This window comes from Bos indicus x Bos taurus, chromosome 18 (genome assembly GCF_003369695.1).
Source record: "Bos indicus x Bos taurus breed Angus x Brahman F1 hybrid chromosome 18, Bos_hybrid_MaternalHap_v2.0, whole genome shotgun sequence".
In the NCBI taxonomy this organism is placed as follows: domain Eukaryota; kingdom Metazoa; phylum Chordata; class Mammalia; order Artiodactyla; family Bovidae; genus Bos; species Bos indicus x Bos taurus.
Window position 1 is genome coordinate 54,597,832 of NC_040093.1, and position 27,863 is coordinate 54,625,694.

The 27,863-nt window shown below is 52.9% G+C and overlaps 2 protein-coding genes across 6 annotated transcripts in view; one reads left to right on the top strand and one right to left on the bottom strand.

Annotated features, from left to right (window-relative positions):
• Window positions 1–1,337: 1,337 nt before the first annotated feature.
• On the top strand, window positions 1,338–13,192 carry FAM92B (family with sequence similarity 92 member B). 2 transcript variants are annotated; one of them, XM_027513884.1, is made up of 9 exons: window positions 1,338–1,491; window positions 3,310–3,560; window positions 5,911–5,979; window positions 6,093–6,194; window positions 6,326–6,331; window positions 7,426–7,530; window positions 10,453–10,566; window positions 12,302–12,403; window positions 12,892–13,192. In XM_027513884.1, exons 2-9 carry the CDS (start codon window positions 3,345–3,347, stop codon window positions 13,003–13,005), a joined length of 828 nt encoding a protein of 275 aa, XP_027369685.1. In that variant the 5' UTR covers window positions 1,338–1,491; window positions 3,310–3,344; the 3' UTR covers window positions 13,006–13,192. The 2 variants fall into 2 exon arrangements, with proteins under 2 accessions (XP_027369685.1, XP_027369683.1); XM_027513882.1 differs by having other exon boundaries at window positions 3,326–3,560.
• Window positions 13,193–15,693: 2,501 nt separating this feature from the next.
• Window positions 15,694–27,863, bottom strand: part of KIAA0513 (KIAA0513 ortholog) — a 59,866-nt gene continuing 47,696 nt past the window's right edge. For 3 of the 4 annotated variants that reach the window (XM_027513887.1, XM_027513885.1, XM_027513886.1), the window contains exons 9-13: window positions 26,252–26,329; window positions 25,116–25,145; window positions 22,138–22,218; window positions 21,653–21,747; window positions 15,694–20,701 (exon numbers count right to left, since the gene is read on the bottom strand). In XM_027513887.1, coding sequence (XP_027369688.1) covers window positions 20,652–20,701; window positions 21,653–21,747; window positions 22,138–22,218; window positions 25,116–25,145; window positions 26,252–26,329 — 334 coding nt within the window. In that variant the 3' untranslated portion in view covers window positions 15,694–20,651. The remainder of the gene's footprint in view (window positions 20,702–21,652; window positions 21,748–22,137; window positions 22,219–25,115; window positions 25,146–26,251; window positions 26,330–27,863) is intronic. The other variant, XM_027513888.1, reaches the window with a different exon arrangement.

The window sequence follows — 27,863 nt, forward strand, 5'->3', positions numbered from 1 at the left end:
ATGCTGGAAAAGAGTGAAGGCGGGAGAAGGGGATGACAGAGGATGAAACGGTTGGATGGCATCACCGACTTGATGGACATGAATTTCAGTAAGCTCCGGGAGTTGGTGATGGACAGGGAAGCCTGGCGTGCTGCAGTCCATGGGGTCGCCAAGAGTCAGACACGACTAAGCAACTGAACTGAAAGCTGAATCACTCTGCAATACACCAGAAACTAACATACCATTGTAAATCTACTATGTTTCAATAAAAATGAAGTCCTTACTTTCATATACATTTTTTAAAAGATCACTCTTCATTATGAAGACCTCCAGGCATATACAAGTGAAGACTTGGGCAGTGGGTCCCCCATGGTAAGAGTTACCAACATTCTGCTTTTCTGCCTTCACCTCTTCCCATCCAATCTCTTATCATTGTTGTGGTTGTTAGCGTCATAATTCTTTAGGTAAGAATGGCAACCCACTCCAGTACTCTTGCCTGGAAAATCCCATGGATGGAGGAGCCTGGTGGGCTGCAGTCCATGGGGTCGCTAAGAGTCAGACACGACTGAGCGACTTCCCTTTCACTTTTCACTTTCATGCATTGGAGAAGGAAATGGCAACCCACTCCAGTGTTCTTGCCTGGAGAATCCCAGGGACGGGGGAGCCTGGTGTGCTGTCTATGGGGTCGCACAGAGTCGGACACGACTGAAGTGACTTAGCAGCAGCAGCAGCAGATGTACTGAAATGCACAAATCTAACAATTAGCAAAATGTATTTTACTTAGTACAACTTAATGTGTGCTGCTGTATCTGTTTCCTTTTGTGTTATCTTTGTTTTCTTACTTTCCTAACAGTAAAAGTAAGTTCTTATAAAACTAAAAAGTAAGTTGATAACAAGGGGGAAACAAGCAGCAAAAATGAGAATTAACACATTTAAGACATATTTATACCTCCCCTCCACTCAGCAACAAGTCCTCAGGACCCCCACATTCCCTCTGTGCTTTTTCACACACCTCTCCTGAGTAGCCAGGTCTCTCAGGAGCCTGGGAGGGCTGGGCGGCCTTCTCGTGGGAGGTGTCCCAGCAACAGGACCCATGAACACAGCTAGGCCCAGGGCTGCATCCCAGGCCAGCAGCCCTAAACCCAGTCCCTGCACCTCTGGGGGAGCCCTCACACTTCCAGGTCCATAAGAACCTCTGCATTCACCACAGCAGGGGCCTCTCTGGGACTCTACCTGGACCAGTGCACGGCAGGGTGAGGCCTCCTAACCCTGCCTGGGGAGGCTGGTCCCAGGAGAGGTTGCCCTGGTGACCAGCAGAGGCTCCTCCCAGGGTTACTGTGGGCAGCCACGTTGCCCAGCAACCAAGTGGCAGCGTCCCTTGAGCCAGGACCACAGCTGCGCCCAGCCCTGTGCGACTTCTCCCAGGCCTGGGGGACCCCTGGGGCCCTGCCCTTATTCCCCAAGACCAGGACAGCTGCTGCCTCTGATCACAATGAACATCATTCTCTCCAGGTAAGCAGCTCCATGCTGGCCCCAGCTGAGAGGGAGGGGGGCGGCCAGGTTCTCAGGGCCAAATTAACTGAGACAGATGAGGCTGCCTGGACTGCTGAGGGGGTGGTGATAAGGATGCTGTCCTGCCCGCACCACACCCACCTCAAGGTCAAGGGACCATGGGGGCTTCCAGACTCGGGCCTCCATCTACTTCTCCAGCATTTTTGCCCACAGACCTGGGGTAGCTAAATTTACATGGTCCACTCCAACTTCTCTAGCTCATCTCTACCTAGGAAACCCCTTTATGCTTCAAAACCCACCAGGCATCATCCCTTCTGTGGAACTGTTCCCAACCCCACTGCCTGCAGCCTGATTCAATCACTGCTTTCTCAACTGCCTGTCCCTTAGCCAGCTGTTCCCACACCTGGATCCTCTGGGGATTGCAAACTCTGGACCACCTGATGTGTTTATTTACAAATGTAACCCCTGGGCCCCATTTCACAGGGAGTCTAGGTCACAAGCCTGGGGGAGGGTGGGCTGGGATTCTGCAGGCTTAACTTGTGCCCTAGGTGATTCTGATTGAGGGGTCGAAGGACTCCACCTGGAGGGACAGAGAATGCAGCTGGCTGTGTGACCTGGAGCAAGGTGCTTCACCTCTCTGGCCTCCATGTACCTTGCTTGCAGGATCATGCACATGATGGGTACTGCACCAATTAGGGTTTCTGGGGAGGACAAAAAGCCCTCCTCCCAGCTTCCAGCCTTAGAGATACCATTAGAGGAATGCTCGGCTGGGAGGTTTGGTCAGAGGCGGCTAGGGCAGCAACCACCTGGGATGAGGGATGAGGACAGGGTGCAGTGGGGTGAGAGGGAGGTGAGTGAGGCTGTGCCACTCAGCTGTCTCAGGAAGACAAAATCCAGCAGGTCCTCACTCACTCCGCACTTCTTCATGGAACACCTTTGATGGGCAGGCTGCTGGCTAGCAGCACATAAAAAATGAGTCAGCAAGCCCTCGCCCCCCACCCCTCTGCACAACAGGAAGTGATAAGTACTGGAAAATGGTGCACCACAAGGACAAACAAGGTCCAGGGCTGGGAGAGGCAGGAGGGACCCAAGGCAGAGCACAGGGTCTTTAGGGCCGTGAAACTTCTCTATGATGCTGCGATAGTTGGAGACAGGGCATCGAGCATTTGTCAAAACCTACGACATATACCACACCAAGAGGGAACCTTCAGGTAAATGAGGGACTTTAGTTAATACGGATGTATCGCCATGGGTTCGTCTTTTGTAACAAAGGTCCTGCAGAAAGGAAGGCTGTTAATAATAGGGGAAACCACGTGCTAGGGAACGGTTTGTGGGAACACTCTGTACTTTCCACTGTTTTTCTGTAAACCTAAAACTATTTCCCCCCCAAAAAAGTTTATTAATTCCAAAAATAAAAAGCTTTATGATGCAGAGAAGGCAGAGAATTTCAACAGCTCAGGAAAAAGACAGAATCAGGGAATTTCATAGAAGAGAGGTCACTGCCCCTCAGGATGGCTGGAATACAGACCAACTCTACCGGGAAGATAAACCCCCTCTAAAGGATCTCACGGTGCGAAAGGCCAAGTTAGGAGCCAAACCCACGCTTGCATGCCTGCCTGGCCACTGACCAGTGCCATGGCCCCTCTGGCCTCTGGCATCTGCCTTGCTGGCCTGACCCAGAGACTGTGGGTATTATCTTGGGGAGCAGGCACCTGGGCCAGGCCTGCCACTGAGGAGGAGGGCCGTGGGTGGGCGATCCCTGTGTCACCTGTGTGGGTGTGACCTGGCTGGGTGTCACTGCCCAGAACGGCCCCTCAGGCCCCTGCCTCCCCAGGGACAGCCAGGTGCGGGTGATGGAGGACACAGTGACCAATGCTGAGAAGTCCTTCGGCCAGTTCTGCTCACTGCTGGCCGCCTACACCCGCAAGACAGCCCGGCTGCGTGACAAGGCCGACCAGCTGGTCAAACAGCTCATCGACTTCGCCAATACAGAGAACCCAGAGATGCGGGCCACCCTGAGGAACTTCGCTGAGGACTTGGCCAAAGTGCAAGATTATAGGCAAGCTGAGGTGAGCAGGTAGCTCCGGAGGAGCCACTTCCCAGGGTGGGGGGCAGTCTGAGGGTTGGGACAGCCTGGTGGGGTTCACAGTTAGTGGATGCATCTCCTGCAAAGACAGCCCCAGAGGAGCCAGGGTGAAATCTTAGTTTATAGAACTGAGAGCCTGGAGGCTTGTGCAAGACAAGAAAGATACAGGGAGTCAGGAAAAGAATTAACAATGGAAACTCCATGTAGTGTATATACAACGGAACACTACTCATCCATTAAAAACACCAATAACGCCATCTGCAGTAACACGGATGGACCTTGAGATTATCATACTAAGTGAAATCAGAAAGATAAAGGTAAGTGTCATAAGATACCACTTATATGTGGGATCTAATATATGACACAAATAAACACCTATGATAAAGACTCACAGATACAGAGGACAGACTTGTGGTTGCCAAGGGGGAAGACGTGGGAGAGGCATGGATTGGGAATTTGGGATTAGCAGAGGCAAACTATTACATATAGGATAGATAAACAACAAGGTCCTACTGTAGAGCACAGGGAACTATACTCGATATCTTGGGATAAACCATAACGGAAAAGAATGTGTAACTGAGTCACTCTGCTGTAGAGCAAAAATTAACAATATTGTAAATCAATGTTTAGGGATGGACTAGGAGTTTGGGTGGAGAAGGCAATGGCCCCCACTCCAGTACTCTTGCCTGGAAAATCCCATGGGCGGAGGAGCCTGGAAGGCTGCAGTCCATGGGGTAGCGAAGAGTCGGACACGACTGAGCGACTTCACTTTCGCTTTTCACTTCCATGCATTGGAGAAGGAAATGGCAACCCACTCCAGTGTTCTTGCCTGGAGAATCCCAGGGACGGGGGAGTCTGGTGGGCTGCCGTCTATGGGGTCGCACAGAGTCGAACACGACTGAAGTGACTTAGCAGCAGCAGTAGCAGGAGTTTGGGATTAAAAGTAAAATGAAATAAAATAAAAATAATAATCTCCAGCCAGCCCAAAAAAACTCCCCTCTGCTATGGTAGAGAAGACTAAAACAGCTTTTCTATCGAATAAGCATTAAACCAGAAGACAATGCATGTTGCAGGTGATCAGATAAGTGATGGCAAAAACAGAGAAACCTTACTCCCCACCAAGTGCACTCTCTGGAGATAGGAGATGACTGTCCTCAGGGAGGGGATGCCCTGAGAACAGGGAAGGGGACAGTGCCTCTGTCACAGAGGACTTCCTAATTCCACCCGGTGATTAGGGGGCCAACTGGGCTGGCCAATCATCTTTATCCAGAGCAAACTAAAACCTCTTTCTAACAAACAGGTAGGTACAGTCTGGAGCCAGGTGCCAGGCAAACTTCCTGGAGACACTGTCCTCCTGATGTTTACAGTTCAGAGATGACTGGCCTGGCCTGGTTATAAAACCAGCCAGAGGCTTCTTTAGCTTTTAAAAGGTTTACATCCATCTCAAAGGGACAGAGAAAGGATCTGTAACTGCCAAGTTTTTCCAAAGAAATGCTGTACAGAAAGGGAGGGGAAAATGTTCCTTTCCCTTTTGGCATTTGGGAAATTATTATTTTTTTTTAGATTTGCATTTAGAAGAGCCACAAGCCTTGATGGAGGAGGAGGAAGGGGTTGGGTAGGGATTCCAGATCCCCTGGCCCATCTGTCAAGCCAGACTCAGATCTTATTAGAAAGGCATATTTGGGGGCAATGCCCTGGATGTGCTGAGTCAGAACCTCTGGAGAGGGGGTGGCTGGCGATCAGGGTTATAAGAAAAGCCCTTGGAGGGACCCCTATGCCTGCTTAGTGTGACATCCACAGGGTAAGCACTTAATCCATGCCAGCTTTAACTGGACTGTTACTATTACTGATAATGTTCACTTAAGTGTCAAGTGTTGGGCTTGCACACAGACACTGACCCAGGGGCGTGAAGTGTCCCCTCACCCACCCTGCCAGTCCCTGGGGCTTCCCAGCGCGGTCCACTCTGGGTTCTCTGCTAGTTTGTGTTCCAGGTGACTCTGTCAGCCTCCCTGGTGACAACTTAAGGCAGTCTGGAGAAATAAAATGCACTGCGTCTCACCCAGTTGCTAAGAAACCCTGGGCGGGTACACTCCTTACACCCATTTTACAGGCCAGAAAACGGGCTCATCAAGAGGAAATGTGTGACTGTGCTCTTGGGAGGCACAGCTCTGAGCCCAGGCTGGTGCTTGAAACCCCAAGGCTGGGGGATGGCCCAATGTACAGTCCTGGGTATGCAGTCAGAGCACTATAAATGCAGGCCAGGGACCGCACAGCCTCTCAGCATCTCTCTGGCTCCACCTGTTCTGACTGTGTGTGTGTTTACGTGCCCCCAGGTAGAGAGGCTGGAAACGAAGGTCGTCAACCCCCTGAAGCTCTATGGGGTGCAAATAAAGCAGACCCGGGTGAGCAAGGGCAAGGCGCTGCGGGGTGGGCCCCCACTCCCTGCGGGGTGGGCCACAGGGAGGGAGACACTGGCTGGGCTGGGGCCTCGGGAAACCACCCTCCTCTTCCTTAGGCTGAGATCAAGAAATTCAAAAGTGTCCGGAACAATGAAATCAAACAACTGGAAAAACTGGAGAAACTGAGGCAGAAATCCCCTTCGGATAGACAGACCATCGTATCCCTCCCAAGGCAGGGGCTGGGGGTGGGGGGTCGGGGCAGTATGTCACTGCACCCTCTGGGTGGGGGCTGCGTGGGCCACCCCAGGGGATGCTGGTTAACCTGGATCCCTAACAAAACCATTCTCAGTCTCAGGTGAGCGTCACAAATCTGTGTGAGGAAGGCAAGCTCACATGCAGGTAATGAATAGACTCACAAAATGGCAAGGTGAGCTCTACCCGGACAGGTGTGTGCAGGGCCCTGGGCTCAGGATGGGAGGATCAGAGGTGTTGGGAAAGCCATTGGTTGGGACTTGGGAGACCTGGGTTCTGTCCCATCAGCAATGCTATTCAGGCAAGTTGAGGAGTCACTCCTCACCACAGCCTGCTTCCTTGGGGTTACCTACTTTACCTACTTACTGCTTGTAGAAGGCAGGCACTTGTAGATGAGAAAACGGAGAAAAGTGACTTGCCCAAGGTCACAGAGAGCTAAGGGGCCAACCCCAACTCACCTCTGTGTGTTCCTTCACGTGCCAGGCCTGCCATGGAGTCAGGCCATAGAGATTAAATCAAAGCAACCAATAAAGTAATCAACTAAAATCGTTCCACATATAGGAATTAATTATCAGCAAATGTGGAGTTCCTACGGAGAAGGCAATGGCACCCCACTCCAGTACTCTTGCCTGGAGAATCCCATGGATGGAGGAGCCTGGTAGGCTGCAGTCCATAGGGTCGCGAAGAGTCGGACACGACTGAGCGACTTCACTTTCATGCATTGGAGAAGGAGGTGGCGACCCACTCCAGTGTTCTTGCCTGGAGAATCCCAGGGACGGAGAGGCCTGGTGGGCTGCCGTCTATGGGGTCGCACAGAGTCGGACACGACTGAAGCGACTTAGCAGCAGCAGCAGCAGTAGAGTACCTAACAGGTTATAGTTAGAGTAATAGCTCAGCTGCACCCACTCTTTCATTCTTGGAACAATCCTGCAAAGCAAGCCTTATTACTGACCCATGTTTGCAGGCAAGTACATTGAGACTCTGGGAGGTTAAGCCACTTGACTGAGGTCACACAGCTAAGTGGGTCTGTCCAAGTGGCAGCTGCCCCTTTTGCTGTGGTCCTACTTGGCCATTCCTTCGATGACCAAATTGGCAAGAGGTGCCCATTACACAGGACAGCTGGCCCAAAAGTAGGGCAAAGGAACAGAGAATGATCCAGAATGGAGTCCCCATGACACTTTCTATCTCTGGGGCCAGGCAGAGACCAGCGTGCAGAGGGCCTCAGTGGATGCCAGCCGCACCTCCCACCAGCTGGAGGAGACAGTGGACACCTTCCAGAAGCAGAAGCTAAAGGACATTCAGGTAGGGGTGATCGGTCCCTGGTCAGAAGTCCTCGGGCTGTTTCATGTGTGAACTTTGGTGTGTTTGCTCATGTATGTCTGTGCATTTGTGTTTGCACCTGTGTGAGTACACACGTGTTCCCTGTGACAGTGTGTGTGTGACCTTGTGCCCGCCCAATTCTCAGGGCCCTGACTCCCAGAACAGTAAATCCTGGCTTCATCCTGCCGTGGGCGGTAAGAGGCCGGCTGCTTGGGCAGCTGTCCTGCACAGCTGTCTGCCCGGAAGCCAGCACTGGCAGCCCTGCCTCTCACACCCGGCTGGCTCCCTGCCTGCCAGGAGAATTGGGCAGTCTGTCTCTTCCAGGCCTCTGCCTTTCCACACAGGGCCCTCAGGGCTCACCCTGACTGCCTCCTTTCCTCCGTAAAGCCCCAGTCACACATAGCATTCCTCCTTCCACCGAGACCCCACCCAGAAAGGTCCAGCACCCCAGCTCTTACCAGAGGCCCCAGGGAGTCAGGATCTTTAAGGGCAAGATGGTCACAGAGGCCCCTGCACCCACTCTTGGCCCCTCCTTTAATCCATTTTCCAAATTGCAGCCATAGGAATCTCACAAAAGGCAGCTCTGATTGGTCACTGGTACGGGTTTAACACCGTTCTGTGCTTCCCTTGTTCCAAGAAGAAAAGCTGAAATCTTCCCAAGGTCCCAAAAACCCCAGTCCAGACGTCCAGCCTCATCTTGGACACACCACTCCAAGCCCACCTGCACCAAGGCCTTTCATAACTCAGGGCCTTTGCACAGGCTGTGTCCTCCACCGAGGAGCTCTGGCATTACTCTGCATCGAGCCCACACCTCCTTGTCCTTCAGAGAAACTCACCTGCACCCTAGACCTGATCCGATCAACTGTTAACACACACCGATCCCCCCCTGGCCTGGGCGGGGGGCAGCACAGTTATCCCTGAGGCTGCGTTCATTGTATCTTTAATTCACTGGTGAACCTAACACATGTTGAATACGCACTATGTGCCAGGCACTATGCTTGAGGCTGGGACACCACAGCCAGCCAAGAGGGGCCCTGTCCTGACAGGGATGACACGTTGAGGGAGACAGATCATGCGGAGCCCTGATGGGGTGGTGGAAATGTCTGGGAGAACTTGCCATTCCATGCCTGCCTCCCATACAGGCAGGAGCCCTGCCTGCCAGGGCCCCTCCTGGGTCCTGGGCACCACCAGCTCCAGGGCAGGGCACTCGGCGAGTACTCGTAAACGTTTGGGAAATGAATGAAAGAACGAACGAATGAAGCGAGTGAAGCACTAATGAGGACTGCTCAAGCATGCGCGTTGCAGGCAGAACCTAAAACCATCAGCACGCCGCTTTTCAATACCTGATGCGGCCGCGGCCGGCGCAAGCGCACACGTTTCTCCACGGTCAGAGGCCAGCAAAGCGCGCGGGGCGACGCGGGCGTCCTTCACATCTGGGGGATTCCATCTGTAAGACACTTCCCCGAACCAACAAATTTCCAGAACTGGAAATAATCAATACCATTCTGTCGGTTTTACGTCACACTTCTAATGAAATATTTACAAATGAACTCTGACGCCGAGAGAACAGAAGCTCCGCTTCCAAGCAGGGGGGTTCGCTTACCCGAGCGGGCGTCAGAAATCTCCTGGAGGGCTCCTTAAAACGCTGCCGACGGGCCGTCTCGGGGTCGCAGCCAGTGGGCCCCGGTGGACCGGGAATCTGCATCCCTGACAGGCCCCCAGGTGGGGCCGGCGTCGACGAGGCGCCCACGGGTCGAGGGCCGCGGCCCTGACAGAACCTCTCACAGGTCTCTGTGACTGGGACCACTCCTGTCCCTCCCGTGCTGACGAAGAAACTGAGGTTTGAGAGGGAACGTCATTCCCTCGGGGCCAAGCGCCAGTGAAGGGCAGGAGGAGGCCTCGCCTGACCGCCAGCACTGCCTCCGGCAGGGCACGAGGGAAGGAGGCGGGAAGCAGGGATTTCCAGCCCGCTCTTTGCCTCCCCAGGCCTTTCTTCTCCCAGGTGGCTTTGTGGCCCCCGCTGGCCCTCCGCCTTCTCCCAGGTGGCTTTGCGGCTTTCTCTGGCCCGCCTCCCCCAGGTGCTTCCCCTGTGACCGGAAGAGGAGAGTTCCCAAACTGCAGAGTTCCTGCCTATACCAAGCATGTGCCCTGATGATGCTTCCCTCACAGTGGGAACTTGTACTGAACACAGCACGTAGGAGGGGCCTGACACACAGTAGGTGCCTCCTCTCGGGTCTGGTGCACAGTAGGTGCTTGTGCTGGGTTCATAGCACAGCAGAAACCCCCACTGGCGCCTGAGACACAATAAGAGACTGTGCTGGACATGACATGTAGTAGGAGCTTATCTGGGCCCTGCACAGAGGAGGAGCCCCCACCAGAGCCAGCAACGCAGCAGGAGCTCTGTGAGAGTTTACTGAGCCAAGCTGAACCATCTGATCTAGAGAAGCAAAACTCTTTATCACTAATAACATGTTGACAAAGTGGGGCATCAGGTTGTGGGGCCAGTGGGCCTGGCAGTGTCTTACCAGCAGCACCCCCTCCCCATCCTGTAAGGCCCACTTCCAGTCTGTGGGTGACAGAGGCTGCAAGTTTGTAGCTGTCAATTTGCAAACACCAATCCTTGGAGATAGAGAAACAAGGGCCGAGTGAGGAAGCCCAGCTGGACAAGAGCTGAGAAAATGACACCCTTCAGAAAGTTCACAGGACCTCACACATTTCTTGAACAACCCCTGTGCAATTTTTGAACCATGGGAATGCATTAACAGTTCAAACAAAAATAATTAGAAATAATGTATTGAAATTCCCCACCTAGGACTTGTCCCCTGGTTGGTCCACATCTGAGGTGAGCCCAGAACAGTCCCTCTGACAGTGTTACTTACGTGATCTGGGTTTCTCTCCCCACAGAAGATTTTTTCTGACTTTGTGACCATTGAGATGGTCTTCCATGCCAAAGCAGTGGAGGTGTATTCCAGTGCCTTCCAGACTCTGGAGAGCTATGACCTGGAGAAAGACCTGGAGGTGGGTCACAGACACCCCATCTCCTCTTTATGGGGTGGGGCTGAATTGGGGGTTGTTTTTGTCTTTTTTTATTGAAGTATAGTTGATTTACAATGTTGTGCCAATCTCTGCTGTACAGCAAAGTGACTCAGATGTACACACACATACGTTCTTTTTTAAAAATACTCTTTTCCCTTTTGGTTTATCCCAGGAGATTGGATACAGTTCCCAGTGCTATCAGTAGGGCCTTGTTGTTTATCTATGCTATATATAATAATCTGCCTCTGCTAACCCCAGACTCCCCATTCATCCCTCCCCCCTCCCACTCTCCCTTGGCAACCAGTCTGATCTCTATGTCTGTGAGTCTGTTTCTGTTTTGTGGATAGGTTCATTTGCGCCATATTTTAGATTCCACAAAGAAGTGATATCATATGGTATTTGTCTTTCTCTTTCTGGTTTACTTCACTTGGTATGATAATCTCTGGTTGCATCCATGTTGCCGCAAATGGCATTATTTAGTTCTTTTGTGGCCGAGTAGTTGGTTTTGTCTTGATAGAATCAGTTTTTGTTGGCAACATTTTGTAATTTCTCGAACTTTGAAGGCTTGTTTTAATGAACTCTTTTAAATATCTGCCCCTGGGCACAGAACCAGAGGTGGAAAATTTCCCCAACACCATCTTTATGGACTATTCGTATCACCATCACCTGGGTGCTTAAAAACAAATGAAACAACAACAGCAAAAAGCATCTCCAGGCTGATGCCTGCTGTGCTTTGCATGTAGACTAAGTGCTTATGGTCCTTATCTGATGTAATTAAGATCTAACATTAGCCTTCTGAGTTATCTACAACGTCCCGTGCCATGCCTCGTGGTCAAAGCAGCGCAGCGATTGTCTTCCACGATTATCTTCTGTGGTTCTAGGGTTGGCGGGTTCAGCTGGGTTGTCATCACTTGGGTCTTTCTGCCACTCTGTAGCTGGGGCTGGAGTGGTTTCAAAGGCTTTCTGGCTCATGTGTGGCTGTCATCTGGGTCCAGGACATGATTCACAAAGTTCAGGGCAAAATGAAGACACTGGCCCTTTGTTCAGTAATCATTAAGACTTCCAAGATAGCCGAGTCCTTCCGAGCTGGGAACCTTGGAATAGTGCATGAGCTGTACCCCTACAAGGCCCACCCTGTGTGGTCTGCAGTGGGGTCTGCGACCAAATAACTGCCCATGGCCCCTCCATAGGCCATAGGCTTCCTCACATCATGGTGGCTGATCCAAGGGTGAGTATCAGAGACAGAGCCAAGTGGATACTGTGTCGCTTTTATGACAGGTCTGCCACATTCTGTTTCTTAGAAGTGTGTCACTAAGGCCATATTCAAGGGGAGGAAAACTGTAGTCCAGCTCCTGATGGGAGAAGTCAAAGAATTTGTGGATGAGCTTTAAAACCATCATAGGAGGGTCAATGAAGATTGGCCTGGCTCTGATGCCTTCACTCATCTCTATTTTGGTGATGGGGGGAGTGTGATCTCTAATCTTCCTGTGGGACTATGGACTTGTTACATAGCCTCTCTGAGCCTCAGTTTTCCCATCTGTAAAGTGTGATGATAATACCCACTAATACCAGTCTGCTGCAGATCATATGGCTCCCAGATGGACCTGGTGCAGGTGGACGTCCTAGCAGTGACCTCTGCACCAGCCTTTTGGTTCTGCCGTCTTTCCTTCCCGCTCCCACCACTTTGTTCCCTGACCAGATCCAACCCTCCTGACAGGATTTTAGAGCCAAGATGCATGGAGTTTATGGGCGTTACGATGCTCGGCCACCACTCATGGATACCACCCTGTCCCCAGCTCTCCCATGGTCTCTTGCCCAGGTGAGTACTGGGTGGGGTGTGAAACCTGTGACAAGGTGAAGTGACTAGAGACCAGAGGCCGGCTGAGAATTCAGGTCTGAGAAGGAGGTGCTGCTTGTGGGGGTGGGAGGGTGGCCCTGAGTCTGACCTGGACCATCCTGAAGCAAACTCAGGGAACCACAGTGCGGGGACAAGGGGTGTCTCATGCTTTCTGAATAATTCTCTCCAAAGGCAGTGGAGGAAGTATGGTCCCAAGCCAGACTGCCTGGGTCCAAATGCACTGCTCCCAAGCTGTGTGACCCTGGGAAAGTTCCTTAACCTCTCTGTGCCTTAGATCCCTCACTTGCAAAGTGGGGCTAATGATAGTAACCCCTCAGAGGGTTGTGGTATTAGGTGAACACATCTACCTGAAGCACTTAGTAAATAATACTTGTCACCATTATTATTATTACTGCTATTGTTGCTGTGATGATGATTTTATTATTGTTGTTACTGTTATTCTTATTAAGAGTGCTCAGAGCACCATACGGAGCCAGAGAAAAGAAGCAGTGAGTGAGGATGACTCTGCTGAGGAGGACCCCGTGGAGGACCTCAGGGGACAGGCACAGAGGCTCCATCAATAGGACAAGAACTCCCCAGTCGGGAGATGGGGCTCACACTGGACCCTCACAGGCTCTGCCGTGTGCAAGTCACATGTTTTCTGAGTCCCGGTTTCCTCATCTGTATGACAGGGATCATATCCCTTGGCTCACAGGCTGCCCTGGGGACCAAGGTGCCCAGCAGGTGCTCAGTAAACATGGCTGCCTCTCACCCTAACTTGTACTGGGTCTCATTTCCTGTCTTATGACCAGGGCTCCAGCATGTTTAAGCCTGTGTTAATGTTGAGAGTTTGGTGTTACCGAACCAAACTCAGGTTCACTTGCCTGTGTGCGGTAAAGTCACTTTACTGACACCAGGCGGTGGTGAAGGAAAGTGAAGTACTTACTGCAGGTGCTTGGCAGAGTCCTGGGCAGCTGGTGCTCAAAAGACCTGAACTCCCCATGGCTTTCAGAGGAGAGTTTTTAAAGACAAAGGGAGGGAGGGTGGCTGTGGGCTGTGTAACCTTGGGACCAGGGACATATCACCAAAGTAGAGGGTGGGGTGAGGTCCACAGACTCGGCTGGCTACCTGCCAGAGCCCTCCGGGTATGTACATTTGGGGAGAAGACCCCTCATAGTGCGGGGGGGTCATCTGAGCGCTGGATCACTCAGGGCTTAGCATACCTCCTGCTGCCTCCTGGAGACCTCTGCTGGGGAGAGGACATCCTGCAGTCTCTCGGGAGAGACGCTTGGCTCTGCTGATTCGATTCCCCATAGGGGTACCACAAGCGCCTTGTCAGCAAAGTGGGAAAAATAAACCTTCCTTGTTGGTGTGAAGAAAAGGGTGGGAATGTAAGCTGGTGCACCCACTGTGGCAAACAATTTGGAGTGCCTCAAAAAAATAAAAGTAGAGCTACCAAAAGATCCAGCAATCCCACTCCTGGGCATATACCCAGACAAAACTCTACTTCAAAAAGATATATGTGGGGACCCCCTGGTGGTACAGTGGTTAAGAATCCGCCTGCCAATGCAAGGGACATGGGTTCAATCCCTGGAATATTCCAGATGCCACGAAGCAACTAAGCCTGTGCTCCACAACTACGGAGCTGGTGCTCTAGCATCCAAGCTCCACAACAGGAGAAGCCACTGCAGTAAGAAGCCCACACACCTCAGGGAGGAGTAGCCCCCTCTTTACCGCAGGACTCTTTACCACACACTGCAGCTAGAGAAGTGCTGCGCACAGCGACTAAGACCCAGCATGACCAAAAGACGCAGAAGGTACACGCATCCCTACCCCAGCAGGACTGCTCGCAGCAGCCAAGTCAAGGAAACACTCTAAAGGTCCGTCGACAGAGAAATGGATAAAGATGTGGTACACATATCATCGATTGTATTATATATTATATATCATCACATTTTACACAGTGGAATATTATTCAGCCGTAACAAGGAATGAAATGCCATTTGTATGGCAATATGGATGGAACTAGAAGTTATCATACTATGTGAAGTGAAGTCAGACAAAGACAAATATCATATGATATCACATATGTGGGATCTAAAATATGATACAGATGAACTTATTTTATACACATATGTATAACTGACTTACCTTGCTATATGCCTGAAACACATTGCAAATTAACTATATTTCAATTAAAGTTTAGTTTAAAAAAAAAACTAAAACCCTCCTCATGAGATCACCACAGGATTAACATCCTCACTAGTGACTTTTATTACCCCAAATCCAGCTTCAGGACACCTCCTTGGGGAAGCCCACCTTGATACCCACTCCAAAAATAACCAAAACATTCTGTATTTCCTGCATTACATGATTTATAAAATATCTTATCAGTTGTATATAACATCACACTTTACATGTTATCTCATACTTTTATATTCTGTGTGTGCACGTGCACACACAGACACACACACACACAAATGCACCTTTTTTAACCTCAGCTGTCTCAACCCCACTTAGAGTTCCTGAAGGAAAATGACTTTGCTTGTTCATCTTGTGGTCCTGGAGCCTGGTGGTACCTGGTACATGGTGTGAGCTCATTAAAGGTAAATTGATGGCATAAGGGGCCTCTCCCCTCCCCTTCTGGCCCCAGTATGCCCAGAAAAGACCAATCATTCCTAATTCCAGAGTTGGGCATTGGACAAGCTTCATGGGCTCTCTCCTATGAGAATAAAATTCCTAGCTTCCCTCCTTTGGGCCCAGGAGGTGGGAGGATGGGTGAGCAAGGGCAGGAGCATAACTTTCAGGGTCTCTTATAATCAGAGAGAAAGTTGACCACTTCACCAAACATGCCTGTTGAACCGAGCTGTAAGAACCGACACGAAGGTGTCCTGCTGCTGTCAGGCAGGAGCGGTACCCATAGCCCTTCAGCCCCAGAGGCAAACAGTGAGGCAGCTGGGGCTCAAAGGCAAGACCAATGCCAGCTGGAAGCGGGTGGAGGCATCCCGGGGGCCGAGGCTCCTCTATTCACTCACGCACGCCTGGCGGCAACGCAGTGAACACTGCTTCCGCCCATTACCCTTCCCACAAGACACACACACGTCTGTATGATACTCAGCTGCTCGACCTAAATGGGGAGAACGACTATTTGACCCCAGAAAAAAGTGTTTTCTTCTGAAAAGCCACTGCTGTCAGTGACAAGATTGCAAATTCCATTTTTAAAAGGTGCTCATGGGTATGTGAGAACAAAAATTCAACATCAACAGACTGACTTCCTTTTTAGAGATAATTTATTTCAGTTTCCACCTTTTGACAATCTGAGGTGCAATATATGGACTTTTTTTTTTTCTTCACAGGAAACAGCTTTGATTTTAGCGCTGTTTTCAGAGCTCAATCTTGAAACTTTCTCCACCTGAAAATACAGTTTGTAGAACGCAACCTCATGGGATATAAAACTGTGAAACCATACATATAACACACTCGAATCACTGACCCTGATTTCTGGGTCACTAAGGGCAATGTGTGGAAGTGGCCAATGGGATGTTTGGGTCCAAGACCAACGGGCGGGAGAGAAACAGGGAAAGCACGCGGGAGACCCTTCTGCAGCCCAGAGGCCATGGTTAGGGCCACGAAGCTCTCTCACCTACACATTTTAAGGCGAAGGGCCTGCCATCTGAGTGTGAGCATCTCCTTCGGTTGGCCTGTCCTTCTCAAGGTGTCCATGGGACTCCCAAGCCTCCAGCACAGGGACAGACCAGGGCCCTCATGTGGGGCCCGTGCATTGGAACAAAGCCCATTGAGCACTTCTGTTTCCACAAGCGTATCATCCTGGACCAAGGAGAGGACAGATGCAGCCCCGCTAAGGCTCCAAGGGGCATCACCAGGAGCCCTCCTCCGAGCTCAGCACACCACTCAGGAGGGTGATGAGAGACAGCACCCTGGTCTGACCCTGCAGGACATGTCAGGATGCAGGTCACCCCTCCTGCACAGAGATCCTGTGAGAAGTGATGGGAACACAGAAAACCCAGACCATTCTAACTAAGAACTCTACAACAGGAGCAGGGCCCCCTTGAATCCTGGGGACACAGCCAAGGGGAGGGTCCTCTCCCCAGCTTTCCACTCATCTCAAGCTCAGACCGATCAGCCGACTTGGGGACACAGGCCAGAGCCAGGCCACCTAGGGACAAGGCAGACCATGTCTGAGGTGCTTGCTTGGGGAGGGACAGCGGGGAGACAGCAGCAGAACAGGCCTGGGGAGCCATGAGGAGCATCTTGACGCTCCTGGATAGGTACCGCTGGATGGGAACCATCTGGAAATGCTCCCCATGTCTGCTCTCTGGATAACCCTCACAGCCCTGCTCCTGGCCACATGGCCACAGGGAGGTACTGTGGTGCGGCTCAAGGGAATTAAAGGGCTCTGGACGGGGGAACAAGAACAACCCTGGGGCAGTGGACCCCCAAACCCGCAGCTCTGTCCCTGGCTGAAGAAGTGAGTAGCCAATGGGGTGACCAGCCTGGGATGGCCCAGCTGCTGCCCCCTCCCCCGAGGCTGCTGCAGGGCCCTTCCCCTTCCCCTTCCTTCCCAGTCTCCCCACTCCTCTGGCAAATGACTCCGCCCCCTGGCTTCCCAGCTGTCTCAAGTTGTAGGTAATTTGGCCACACAGCTTATCTGACCACACACACGGGCCTGCCGGATGCTCCCTAACTGAAAAGCCAATCAGTCAGGGTGCAGTGAAACCCAGGAAGGTCAGGCTCAAAGCTGCGGCCCAGACTTCTGGTTGTGGTCACCTGGGTTCAACAAAACCTCTGACAAACTCCTTTGTGGTGTGAACACATCTTTTTCTCACATCAGGAGACTGGGATACAGTGCTCTGGCTGATAAATTAACCCACTTAAAACAGCCTGCAGAAAAACACACCTCAAGGCTGCCACCTTCTCTCCACGGCAATGGACGTCACCATCTAACTGGGGAGGGACAGGTGAGCACGGGCTCCGGGAAGGAGAAAGAGGTCAGGCGGCGTCTCGAACTCCATCCTTGGGTCTCCATCCTTGACCCAGCGTGGGTTCACCTGTGACCTTGACCCTCCGAGGTTTCACTGGAGCACAAATCTCAGAAATTGAACTCTCTTTCTAGTCCTTCTTTTGGTAATTTAAGAGCTCCTTGGCCTGGTTGGTTTTTTTTTTTTGGCAATAGGAAAATCACGGTCTACTTCATTTCACTGTACAAATAACTTACAGTATAAGAACTTGGTTCTCCTGCCTTTGGTTAAACATGCACGCACAGCAGATACAATCTGAATGTTAGCATGTCCCTCTTAAACACCTATCAATATTGCTAGAACTCTTAACAAAGGCTGAAGACACAACAAAGCCACATCTCAACAGCATCCTGTTTGCAAAGCAGGGTACTTTTCACTTGGGAGAATCAGCTATTTGGGCTCATTGCATTCACAGAGCCCTGAAGGGCAGACAGCAGGAGACCCGCCATGTCATTGCTAACGCAGGCCTTTGAAGCTCTGGCTTGGAACACTGAACATGCTGGGATGGGAAACTCTCCTGTGGATGTGACCCGATGCTTCCTGCCCTGAGCCTAAGTTTACAGGAAGTCCCTGAGTGTACAGGAAGGGCCAGGAGAGCACTTTCAGCAGAGCCTCCTGGGCATGTGGCGGGTGAGACTTCTGCACACGCTGGCACCTCTAAGCACCCGCCTGGGGCTATCTGTTCTGGCCGGGCCTCACAGGGAAGATCAAGACAAAGAGAGGAAGTGTCAGCGAGGCAAGCAGCCGGCTTCTGCTAGGGACACTGTGCCTCCTCCGGGTGATACTGGCCAGACACCCTGAGGTGACATGCTCAGACAAAGACAGTCACCAAGAGGAGACAGCAGAGTAGCCTCCCAGTCACCTTGACGTCGGCCACTCCGTGAGGCCTGTGGTCTCTGGTGGTGTCCCCTCATGGGGCTTAGTGTTTCAGGCAGCAGTTTTGGGGTCAGACTTACTCTCAGGAGTGAGATCTATTAATATATGAAGGGGAAGGGAAAAGACCCAAAGCCACCCTTGTTTCTACCTTCAACTGCTATTGCAAGAGACCTATACGGAAAAAAGAAAAAGGTCTCAGGATCATCCTGAAGTGAAAGTGCTTGGAAAAGCCTGGAGAAGTCAAAGCTGCATTTCCTTCCTGGTTTGCGTGGGTCCTCCTGCCCCACCCGGGATAAAGAGCCCTCCACTCCCCAGAACCCCTGGAAAGACCCAGAAGCTACTGTCTTCCTCCAGAAATCAGAGTGAATCACACTTCCACACAAATCTTATATATACAAGGATAAGACTTTTGGGCACCTTAGAATAAAATGTTAATGCATTTCAACTAACCACTAAGAAAAAACTAAGAAAGCCAATGACACACAGTGGAGAGATGGCCCGTCGAGGGCCTCAGACAAGCTGGTCACTGGGCATGGCCCTGACTTCAATGGGGGTGCGGCACAGAGCATCAGGGGATTGTTGAACGTCTTAGGAGGGGCAGCATCACCCCAGGAGGCATTTGAGGAGGGCCTGCACACTCATGAGCTGGATGTTATTTCTCTGAACTGCATTCAGGAAAGACATATCTGATCACTGGGCCGGTTTCCAGCTGGCGTGACCTACCCCCACACAGGACAGGCAAACCAGCCACACGACTGTGCTTTGTTTAGTGATGTGGCCAGAGAGACTGCCAGCATACACACACAGACACGCACACACGGGTGTGCATGCCATCATGAACACAGCAGGGCTCCTGGAGCCCAAGCCCCCACTCCCTGACTCCTGGCAGGACATCTCACACCAGTGCACTCGAGTCCTGCGTGTTTCCCATCGCCTCTCTTAAGATCACCAGGACGTGCGTTGCTCAGCTCAACTAACACTCACTCTTCTCTGCAACGTTCCAGGGAGGCATCCCCCATGAGGGGACCTGAGATGTGCTGCCTGGAGGGCGGAGTCTCAGACATGTTTGTCATGTTACAGGAGGTGGAGCGAGAACGCGGGATGGACGGCCAGGGCAGGAAGGACAGAGCCCCGCCGGCCTTGCAAGGCCAGCGCCCTGGAGCCGGGCTGGCCAGGGCAGCCAGCATGCTGGAGGCTTGCTGCCAGACTGCAGTCCCTCGGGCTAGGTGGCTGTGCCTGGACAGACCTGCAGGGAGGACCCCTGGTTCCCAGCACCTGCGACGGTGAGGGGGGTGTCTGCAGAGTCCTCGGGAAAGCAGCCTGAGGGCTCAGGCAGCGGAAGGTGCAGACTTCCCAGGTGGCTGGGGTGGAGGGCCTGACCCTGCGAATCACACAGTCCCCACCAGAAGCCACCTGAGCCACGATGCCTGTAACTGACACAGATTTTTCTGTCTTTTAAAAATAAAGAGCAGCACTGTTTGCTTAGAAAGGGCAGATGTCTTGAAGCTGCTGAAGAAAATTCTCTTTTCTGGGCTTCATCATGGAACAGATGGCCCCAGGGAGTGAGTGGTGGAAGTCTCTCTGCCCCAGAAGCAAGCGGTCAGCTGACCAAGAACATCTCAGACGCTTCACACAGACACCTGAGGGCCACGTAGGTCCAACACAGCCACTTGGAGCATGACGTCCCCGGAAGCCCACACCCCGACTGTGGCTGGGCCTTCTGCAGCCAAGAAAGCCGTCCACTGCCTCGGTCTCTCTCCCGCCCTGAAACAGAGGGTGTCTCTCTCCTCCTGGAGCTTCCTGTCACACGGAAAGGGCACCCAGTACCAGCCCAGACTGACACTGAGAGGCCGTCCCCTCTCTGCTTGGCTGTGGAAGGAACCCAGTCCCGCCCTGCAGGGAGGGGCCCAGATCCTCACTCCCAATTGCCCCGTGTCACTGGCGTGGGACTGACGTATGCCAGCTCACATCTGCCCTTCCCTACCTTCCCACACTCCCCGTCTTCTCAGCAGGAGGCTGTGATGGACACGTGCCCACCTGGGACCCAGCATCCTTCCTTCTGTGCCCCCTCAGTCCCAGGTCGCAGGCCTGCCACTCGAGGGTATGGACAGTCACCTCGGTTTTAGCTGTGTAATCCCAGGGGCACTTTGGCACGCAGGTGGGGAGCAGACACAGGCAGAGGGAGGCGGGGAGGATGGGCAACCAGATTCTTCTAACCGCTACTTCTAGGGCGGCGTAGGTGCTGCCGATGTCATGCAGGGGGGGTAACAGCCAGCTGCAGTCCTCTGGGGGAGTCTCGGGCCACCTCCTGTGGCCTACTCGGCAGCCATCTGCTCGATGTGGTCGCTCAGCAGCTTGTACTGCTCTGCAAGAGAAAACAACATTATTCCTTATGAGGGAGAGGGCGACACAGACAGGCAGGGTCTTCTCACAGGCACGGTGAGTGCAAGCTTCCACAGGTGTGCCCACGGCCTGGAGGTGGGCTCCTGGGAACCAGGCTGCATCTTCCCACAGAAATGACGCTACAGAGGGTGGGCCAGTAGGCCCAGCAGCCTGGTGTGGGTGGAGGAACGTGTCACAGGAGCCAGGCTTGGGTCCTGGGGGGCCACGTGGTAGGGGCACGGTGCTCTGCCCTGTGCTGGGTGACAGGGCTGGTGACAGCACCGTGAGGCTGTCCAGGGCACCTCCTGAGGCCGCCTGTCCTTGGCCCTCTTTGACTTGGTGCAGGGTGGAGTTTTGGACAATACTGGTCTAGCCAAATACATGTCTAAGTGGAAGGCTTTTCGGGGGACAAGGAAGAGGCATTTGGTACCCATCATGTGGGATGATGCAGAAAGGCCAGCTGTTTATTAGGGAAGTTGGCATCAGCAGTGCATCTCCTTTCATTACAGAAGTCAGAGATTCTAGAAAAACCAACCTCAGGACCTCCGCCCCTCCCCGCCCCCAGACCTCCCAGGGCAGTGTGGTTCAAGAAATCAAGGTAGGTCATACGCTGGTCACTTAGAAGGAGGGCAACTCAGGGCCAGAGTCTGTCCATTTTCTAGGTCAGAGTCTGAGTGCCAAGTTACATCTTTACTTGGACCCTGTCATTAAGCACTGACTGGGCAGAACCCTCCCCCGCCCCCCACCAACTCCTACTTAGCAGAACTGTGTTTCCAAACAGAAGGACAAGTGTCCCACGCACTTAGGCAGGCAGGAACATTTAACGTCCCATTTCTAAGTAAAGTAGGGATAATTCTCTGATTGGGACGGGGATCCCACGTGCAGCCCACTTGGCTCCTGAACCCCCAGCTCCGCCGGCCTGGCCGGCACTCACCCTCGTCCAGGTTGCCGATCACCGCCTGCTTCTTCAGAAAGTCATTGCACAGCTTCTTGTTCAGCCCGAACGCCAGCATGTTGTGCGTAAACGTGCTGGGGGAACATGGCCATGAGCTGGCACCCCTCCCACCTCCCGGGGTGGCGGGGGGCGAGGGGGAGGGAAGGGAGCTGGGGCCCAATAAGCAGCCTACCAGGAATCATTAGAAAGAAGGAAAAACTGCCTCCTCAGCTAGCCAGCTTCGCTCACCGTGAAACGGTGTGGAGGCCAAATGGAGTGAATAGTGTGCTTCTGAGACATTTAAGAACTCATGGTGGTAACAACCCTGAGTCAGGGGCATGTGACATCATAAGGGTGGCACTCCCCCAGTGGAGCCCCCGCCAGGAGCATCTTACCCGGTGGCCCCTCCTTACTGAGTCTGGGCCTCAGTATCAGCACCCAGCCCCGCCTGCCCTGCTTTCTCGTCCCGGGGTGGTAGCACTCACCCCAGCTGCCCGAAGGTGATGTTCTCGTTGAACCGCAGGCTGTCGTCCCGCTCCTCCTGGGTCATGTGGCACCACCGCTCCCTGCAAGCACAGGAGGGGCAGCGGGGGGCTTCAGGCCCGCGTCCCTGCCGCTCGGCCCTCCCCTGCTCTGACCTACAGGTGCTGGCCTCCCTGACACAGAGGGGACTCCTGGGCCAAAGAGCTGTTGGTGCTGCTTCTAGGAAGCCTACCTGAGTAGGGGGGAGCGATATATACACACTCATCACCTTGTCCTGGCGGAGATGAGACCCAGGGCCCTGAGACAGTGTGCACTTAGCGGTCACCTAGAACATTTGCTAGGAAATGAGAATCCCGTCCCCCACCTTTTTGAAGGTTCAAGGACAAAGGAGGCCACAGCTCATGTTACAGGCGGGGACAACTGCAGAGGCCAGGGCCCCATCGGTATCTGAGAAAAGTGGGAGTCAAGAACCCAGCAAGGAGGCCCTGGGGCTCCCCTCCCACTGTCTCCAGGCCTCCAGCTCTCCAGCGGGGTCCATAGCCTCTGACCACATGCCGCCTGCCAGGCTGGCCCAGCTCTGCCACTCACTCTGCTCCTGGCTTCCTCGTGGCCAAGGCCCGCCCTGCATGGCCGCCCCAGGGCCGGTGACTGCTATCCTGTGACCTCAGTGAAGATGGCGCAAAGCCTCTATGCAAAGATGGGAAACTCTACAAGGAGGGACCATGGTGCAGGAGCATAGGGTCAGGGGTCAGGGCTCAGTCAGGGAGGGTGCTCTTCTGAGCCTAAGGAGCTGTGTCCACGAGAGAGAGCCCAGGCCACCTGACCCCGCAGGGCATCGGCCCCTCCCCTTACAGCAGAGCAGCGCTAGTCTCCATGGGAAGTCAGCACCCCCCATCCCCTAGGCATGACAGCCCCATGGCCATCTGGGAAATGAGTAGATGCCTACTTCCCCTTAAAAATTACACTCTGGACAAGGAGTCTGATTAAAACAGGGTTGAGAGAAAAAAAGATAAAAGGGAGAGAAGAGGGAGTATGAGGAGGGTCAGGGTGATGGAAAAGCCAAAGGAAGTGGAACAGAACCAAGAACATCAACTCTTGACTCCTCTCCCTCTTCAGGCCGAGGGAGGCCAGTGGTGCTGCTGCAGCTGAGTGGGAACCACAGGACACCAAGGCGCAGCAGAGGCAGGAGGAGGTGTCACTCCAGTCTCCTCAGGCTCGCAGAACAGCCACGAAGACACCTGGAAGGCGCTTCCAGGCACTATACTAATCCCATTCCACGCTCCTTCCCATCCCCTTTCCCCTGGTGGACACCCTTAGGACTGTCCAGGCATTAAATCCCCACACCACCACCCGGCTCGCTGGGTACAGTTGCACAGGTCGTGCACTGTACAACCCCATCCCATGTGGAAGTGGCTCCCTTGCAGTTGTGCAGCACAGTAGTCCTGACAGTAGATGCAGAGGTGACTTTTTTTGCTGTGGTGAGGACTAGAGTTGGGACATTTAATCTGATCTCTGACAAAATAGGCAGAAGGTCAATCAGGGGATGCCTACAATCAAATCAATTCTTTAAAACTGAGTCCGACGTCCAATATTGGTGGAAGTCTAATACCACAAGAGAGCAGGTCATGTGTCTAAAATGCCACAGTGAGAATCTGGATGTGACGAGCAGGTTACAGAACAGGAGGCCTCCTGAGAACAGAGAGGATGCTGATGGCATTGTCAGCCGACTTTGCCAGAGAGAAATCACGCTGGAGACGCAAGGTTGCCCAAGGACCCAGAGCTGAACTCTGGTCCCCCAGTCTCAGGGTGTCCCGGGGGGCAGGTCTAGGAGGTGCATGGCCAGACCACACCTACCACAGGTGAGGAGGCCTGTGAGGCTGAGACTCACTCGCCCTCACGAGGCTCAGAGGCCACGATGCTCTGACCCTCTCAGACCTCGGCCACGGTGCTGGGAATCCTTGCTCCGGGAAGGCTGGCTAATCACCCTATCCCTTAGAGAGACTGTGGGAACGCGGGGGCTTTTTATGAACGGAGGTAGCTGCTGTGCTTAAGTGCTCCTTTTAAAGCCATAATAAGGCTGTGTTGGAAAAAAAAAAAAAGACAAGATTTCACATAGAACAATAAGCACTAAAAATACATCACTGATTAAAGGAAGCATGCTTTGTGAAATTTCCACCAAATTTAAAAAAAGCACTGTTATCAGAAATTATATTTTGAATAGGCAGGCCTTTAACTCTAAAAATATCTTAGGGGGGAGAAATCCAATTCCCTCCTATAAGGAAGAGGTCGGAGGAACAGAGACAGGGCTGCTACAAGCCCAATAAAACTTAAAAAAAAAAAAAATAAAAATAAAAATAAAAATATCTTAGGAAGAAATCTAACACATATCAAGTTCAAACAAAGTCAGAGCCCATCGTGGGCTTGCAGGAAGCAGCCAGTCCTCGACATTTGCCTTTAGAGGCCCCTTGACACGCACAGGCCCCACATCACTCAGTGGCCGGGGGCACGGAGCAGCTGTCCTTTCTCTGGGACCCTCAGACTCGTCCAAGTGGGCGAGGGTCTGCCAGAGCCCGCACGCCTCTGGACATGACTATAGAGACAGGTCCTCTGGCCGCATTGGCAGCTCCAGCCAGGATCAATAACCAAGTGGGCAACAAGTGACCCCGAGGGTGTGGTTTCAGGGTCTGCTTGGAGAGCCAGAGCGGCCTGTGGAGGCTGGCTCACTCATGGTCAGAGCTGACCTTTTAGACCTCACCGTCCTCTCCTCTCAGGACACACACCAGGCCTTGCAGGGTTCTTGGGGGTTGTGTCTGCCTCCTGTCCATTTCAAGGTCTCCATCATGGGCGAGCTCCCCACCATCACCAGCCTGTCCCAGCGCCAGGCCCGCCAGCTGAGAGTCCCAGCTACACCTGGGTGCCCTCCCCCAGTGGCCCTAGAAGGGGCCCCGCACTGTCCAGGGACAGGCACGTGGACACACACCTCTTCTTCTCCTCCTCTCCAGCATCCCCTCTGGAGCGGCAGCAGAAATAGGTAAACAGAGGAACATGTCAAACTCATGCAAGATATGTGGATGGAAAAAGAGAGCAAGCGCGGAAGGAGGGTTATCACAGCAGAGATGGAGATGGAGATGGGGTTCCGGGCAGGTGGGGGGCGCTGGCCGAGATGTCGGAGAGCAAAGCAACATGAGATCCCCCTCGCCTACAGGTGTTTCCTGCGTCTGCGTCTCCCAGCAGAGCAGAGAATTCTGTCTAGAATCCTAAGGAACGGTCCAGGACCTCTCCCGCCACGTGCTTCCCTGCTTACCAGGATACACAGCCACAGCAGGCCATCCCGCCCCCATGGAGGTTTACTGACTCTCCCCCCAAAAGAAAGATTTCACTCAAGATCCCCTAAGTGCCAGTGGACTGAAGTATTAACCAGCAGGCTCTGCCCTCTCTCCTGCCGGGAGAAAGGTTCTGAGGTCTCCCCAGTGTTCGAGAAGAAAGGGGTTCATCTTATTAATGAGAAGAGATGCAGAGACTTCAAAGTCCTATGACTGGAGGGGCAGATAACGTGACCCAGGCCTGAGAGGCTGCTGCCCCTTCCCTGCCCTATTGCTGCACACAGCAGGCGCCAACCTTGGCTCGCTGAGCCCCAATGTACACTCCTCGCTGCTGATGGTTTACAAAGTGGGGACTCCAAAGGGGCCCTGGGGAAGCTGCAGCCCAGAGGAGGCAGCTGAAAGTAGCGACTGCCTTCCCCAGACATGAATCCTGCAGCCAGGGTCCCAGCTCAGGAGCCTGGGTTCTTACAGAGAAAATCAGAGTGGGTCCAAGGGAGCCCCAGGGGCTTCGTTCAGTGGGAGTTCGCATTTCTGAGGAGGGTCAGGCCAAGTCATGCCAGAGCCCCAGGAGGAGAAGCGCTCATGCAAGCTGGGCACCCCAACCCGGAAGCTGTGCGCTCAGGACCCTTCAGGCAGCTTGCAGGCCACCGGAGCCAGAAGGGTTCAAGGAAGAAACACAAGACGCGAGGACTCAGCCATTCCGTCCCTCTGCTGTCCTCTTCAGAAACGGGACCAAAAAGCCTCTCCCTGGTCCTCTTCCCTGAGGCAAGGCAGGCCTGGACTTGGCTCCTACCTGGTCGTGGGAGACCGCTTTCTCCTCTCACAGTGGACGGCATCGAAAAAAGCTGCATTCCAGAACCTCAGCGTGTGCCTGCAAGACAGACAAGATGGGAACGCAGTGGGTCTCAGGCCCACGTTGTTGTTCAGTTGCTAAGTCATGTCCGAGTCTTTGCGACCATGGACTGCACACGCCAGGCTCCTCTGTCCTCCACTATCCCCTGGAGTTTGCTCAAATTCATGTCCATTGAGTCACTGATGCTTTCTAAGCATCTCATCCTCTGTCGCCCCTTCTCCTTCTGCCTTCAGTCTTTCCCAGCATCAGGGCCTTTTCCAATGAGTCGGCTCTTAGCATCACGTGGCCAAAGTATTGGAGATTCAGTTTCAGCATCAGTCCTTCCAATGAATATTCAGTGTTGATTTTCTTTAGGATGGACTGGTTGGATCTCCTTGCAGTCTGAGGGACTCTCAAGAATCTTCTCCAGCACCACAATTTGAAAGCATCAATTCTTCAGTGCTCAGCCTTCTTTACGGTCCAACTCTCACATCCATACATGACTACTGGAAAAACCATAGCTCTGACTATATGAATCTTTGTCAGAAAATCAACATCTCTGCTTTTTAGCATGCTGTCTAGGTTTGTCATAGCTTTCCTTCCAAGGAACAAGTGACTTTTATTTTCATGGCTGCAGTTACCATCCGCTGTGATTTTGGAGTCCAGGAAAATAAAATCTGTCACTGTTCCCACTTTTTCCCCTTCTATTAGCCATGAAGTGATGGGACTGGATGCCGTGATCTTAGGTTTTTTAACATTGAGTTTTAAGCTAGCTTTTTCACTCTCCTCTTTCACCCTCATCAAAAGGTTCTGTAGTTTCCTCTTTAGTTCCACATGGACCGTAAAGGCGTATGTGCCTTCATCCTCAGTGGAGCTGGTTTCCTGGGCCTCGGCAGTGTGTCCTGGGGTCATCTGCGTGTCTCCCAGGACCTATAATCTGGGAAGGCGGAACCTTCACCTGTAGGACACGGATGAAACCACTTCCCCTTCTCAGTCTCCCCTGAGGCTCCCAACAGGAAGCAGAGGCCTCAAGGAGACTTGCTCTTCTAGAGCAGCGTCTACTAACGGAAATGGGAACCTGGCAGGGACAGGCCATGCGCAGAGAGCAGACACGCTTATAGGGTCGCACAAGACAGAACCATTCTTCCCAAAGATCAGAGTCGGCAAACCTATGGCACATGGGCCAAACTCAGGCCTCTGTGTCTGTGTAAATCAAGTTTTAAGGGCTCACAGCCATGATCACCCACTTACATCCTGTCCATGGCAGCTTTTGCACTATAGAGGCAGAGTGGAGTGGTTGCTGGCAAAGCCTAAAAGATTTATCACCCAGCCCTCCACAGAAAAGTGTGCTGAGCCCTGAAGCAGAAGGTAAGACAGTAGCCCAGCTGAGCCCAAAGGGGCCCGAGTTAAATCATGGACGTGGGCCCCAGGCTGGTGGGCTTCTCCCTGCTGCCACCCGAGCCTGGCCCTGCAGCCCAGGGCCACAGGCTTCCGGACAGCTGCAGCCCAGCTCTGGCCGGCCACATGTCTCCCACACCCTGGCCTGTTGTGCCAAGCTCTCATGCCGCTAGAC

What these genes read in the sequence shown, in the direction of transcription:
- FAM92B (XM_027513882.1), top strand. Translation starts at nt 1,472, where the DNA reads ATGAACATCATTCTCTCCAG. An exon ending in AAGATTATAGGCAAGCTGAG is followed by an intron (nt 3,561 to 5,910) that starts GTGAGCAGGTAG and finishes ACGTGCCCCCAG; the next exon opens with GTAGAGAGGCTGGAAACGAA. An exon ending in ACCTGGAGAAAGACCTGGAG is followed by an intron (nt 10,567 to 12,301) that starts GTGGGTCACAGA and finishes CCCTCCTGACAG; the next exon opens with GATTTTAGAGCCAAGATGCA.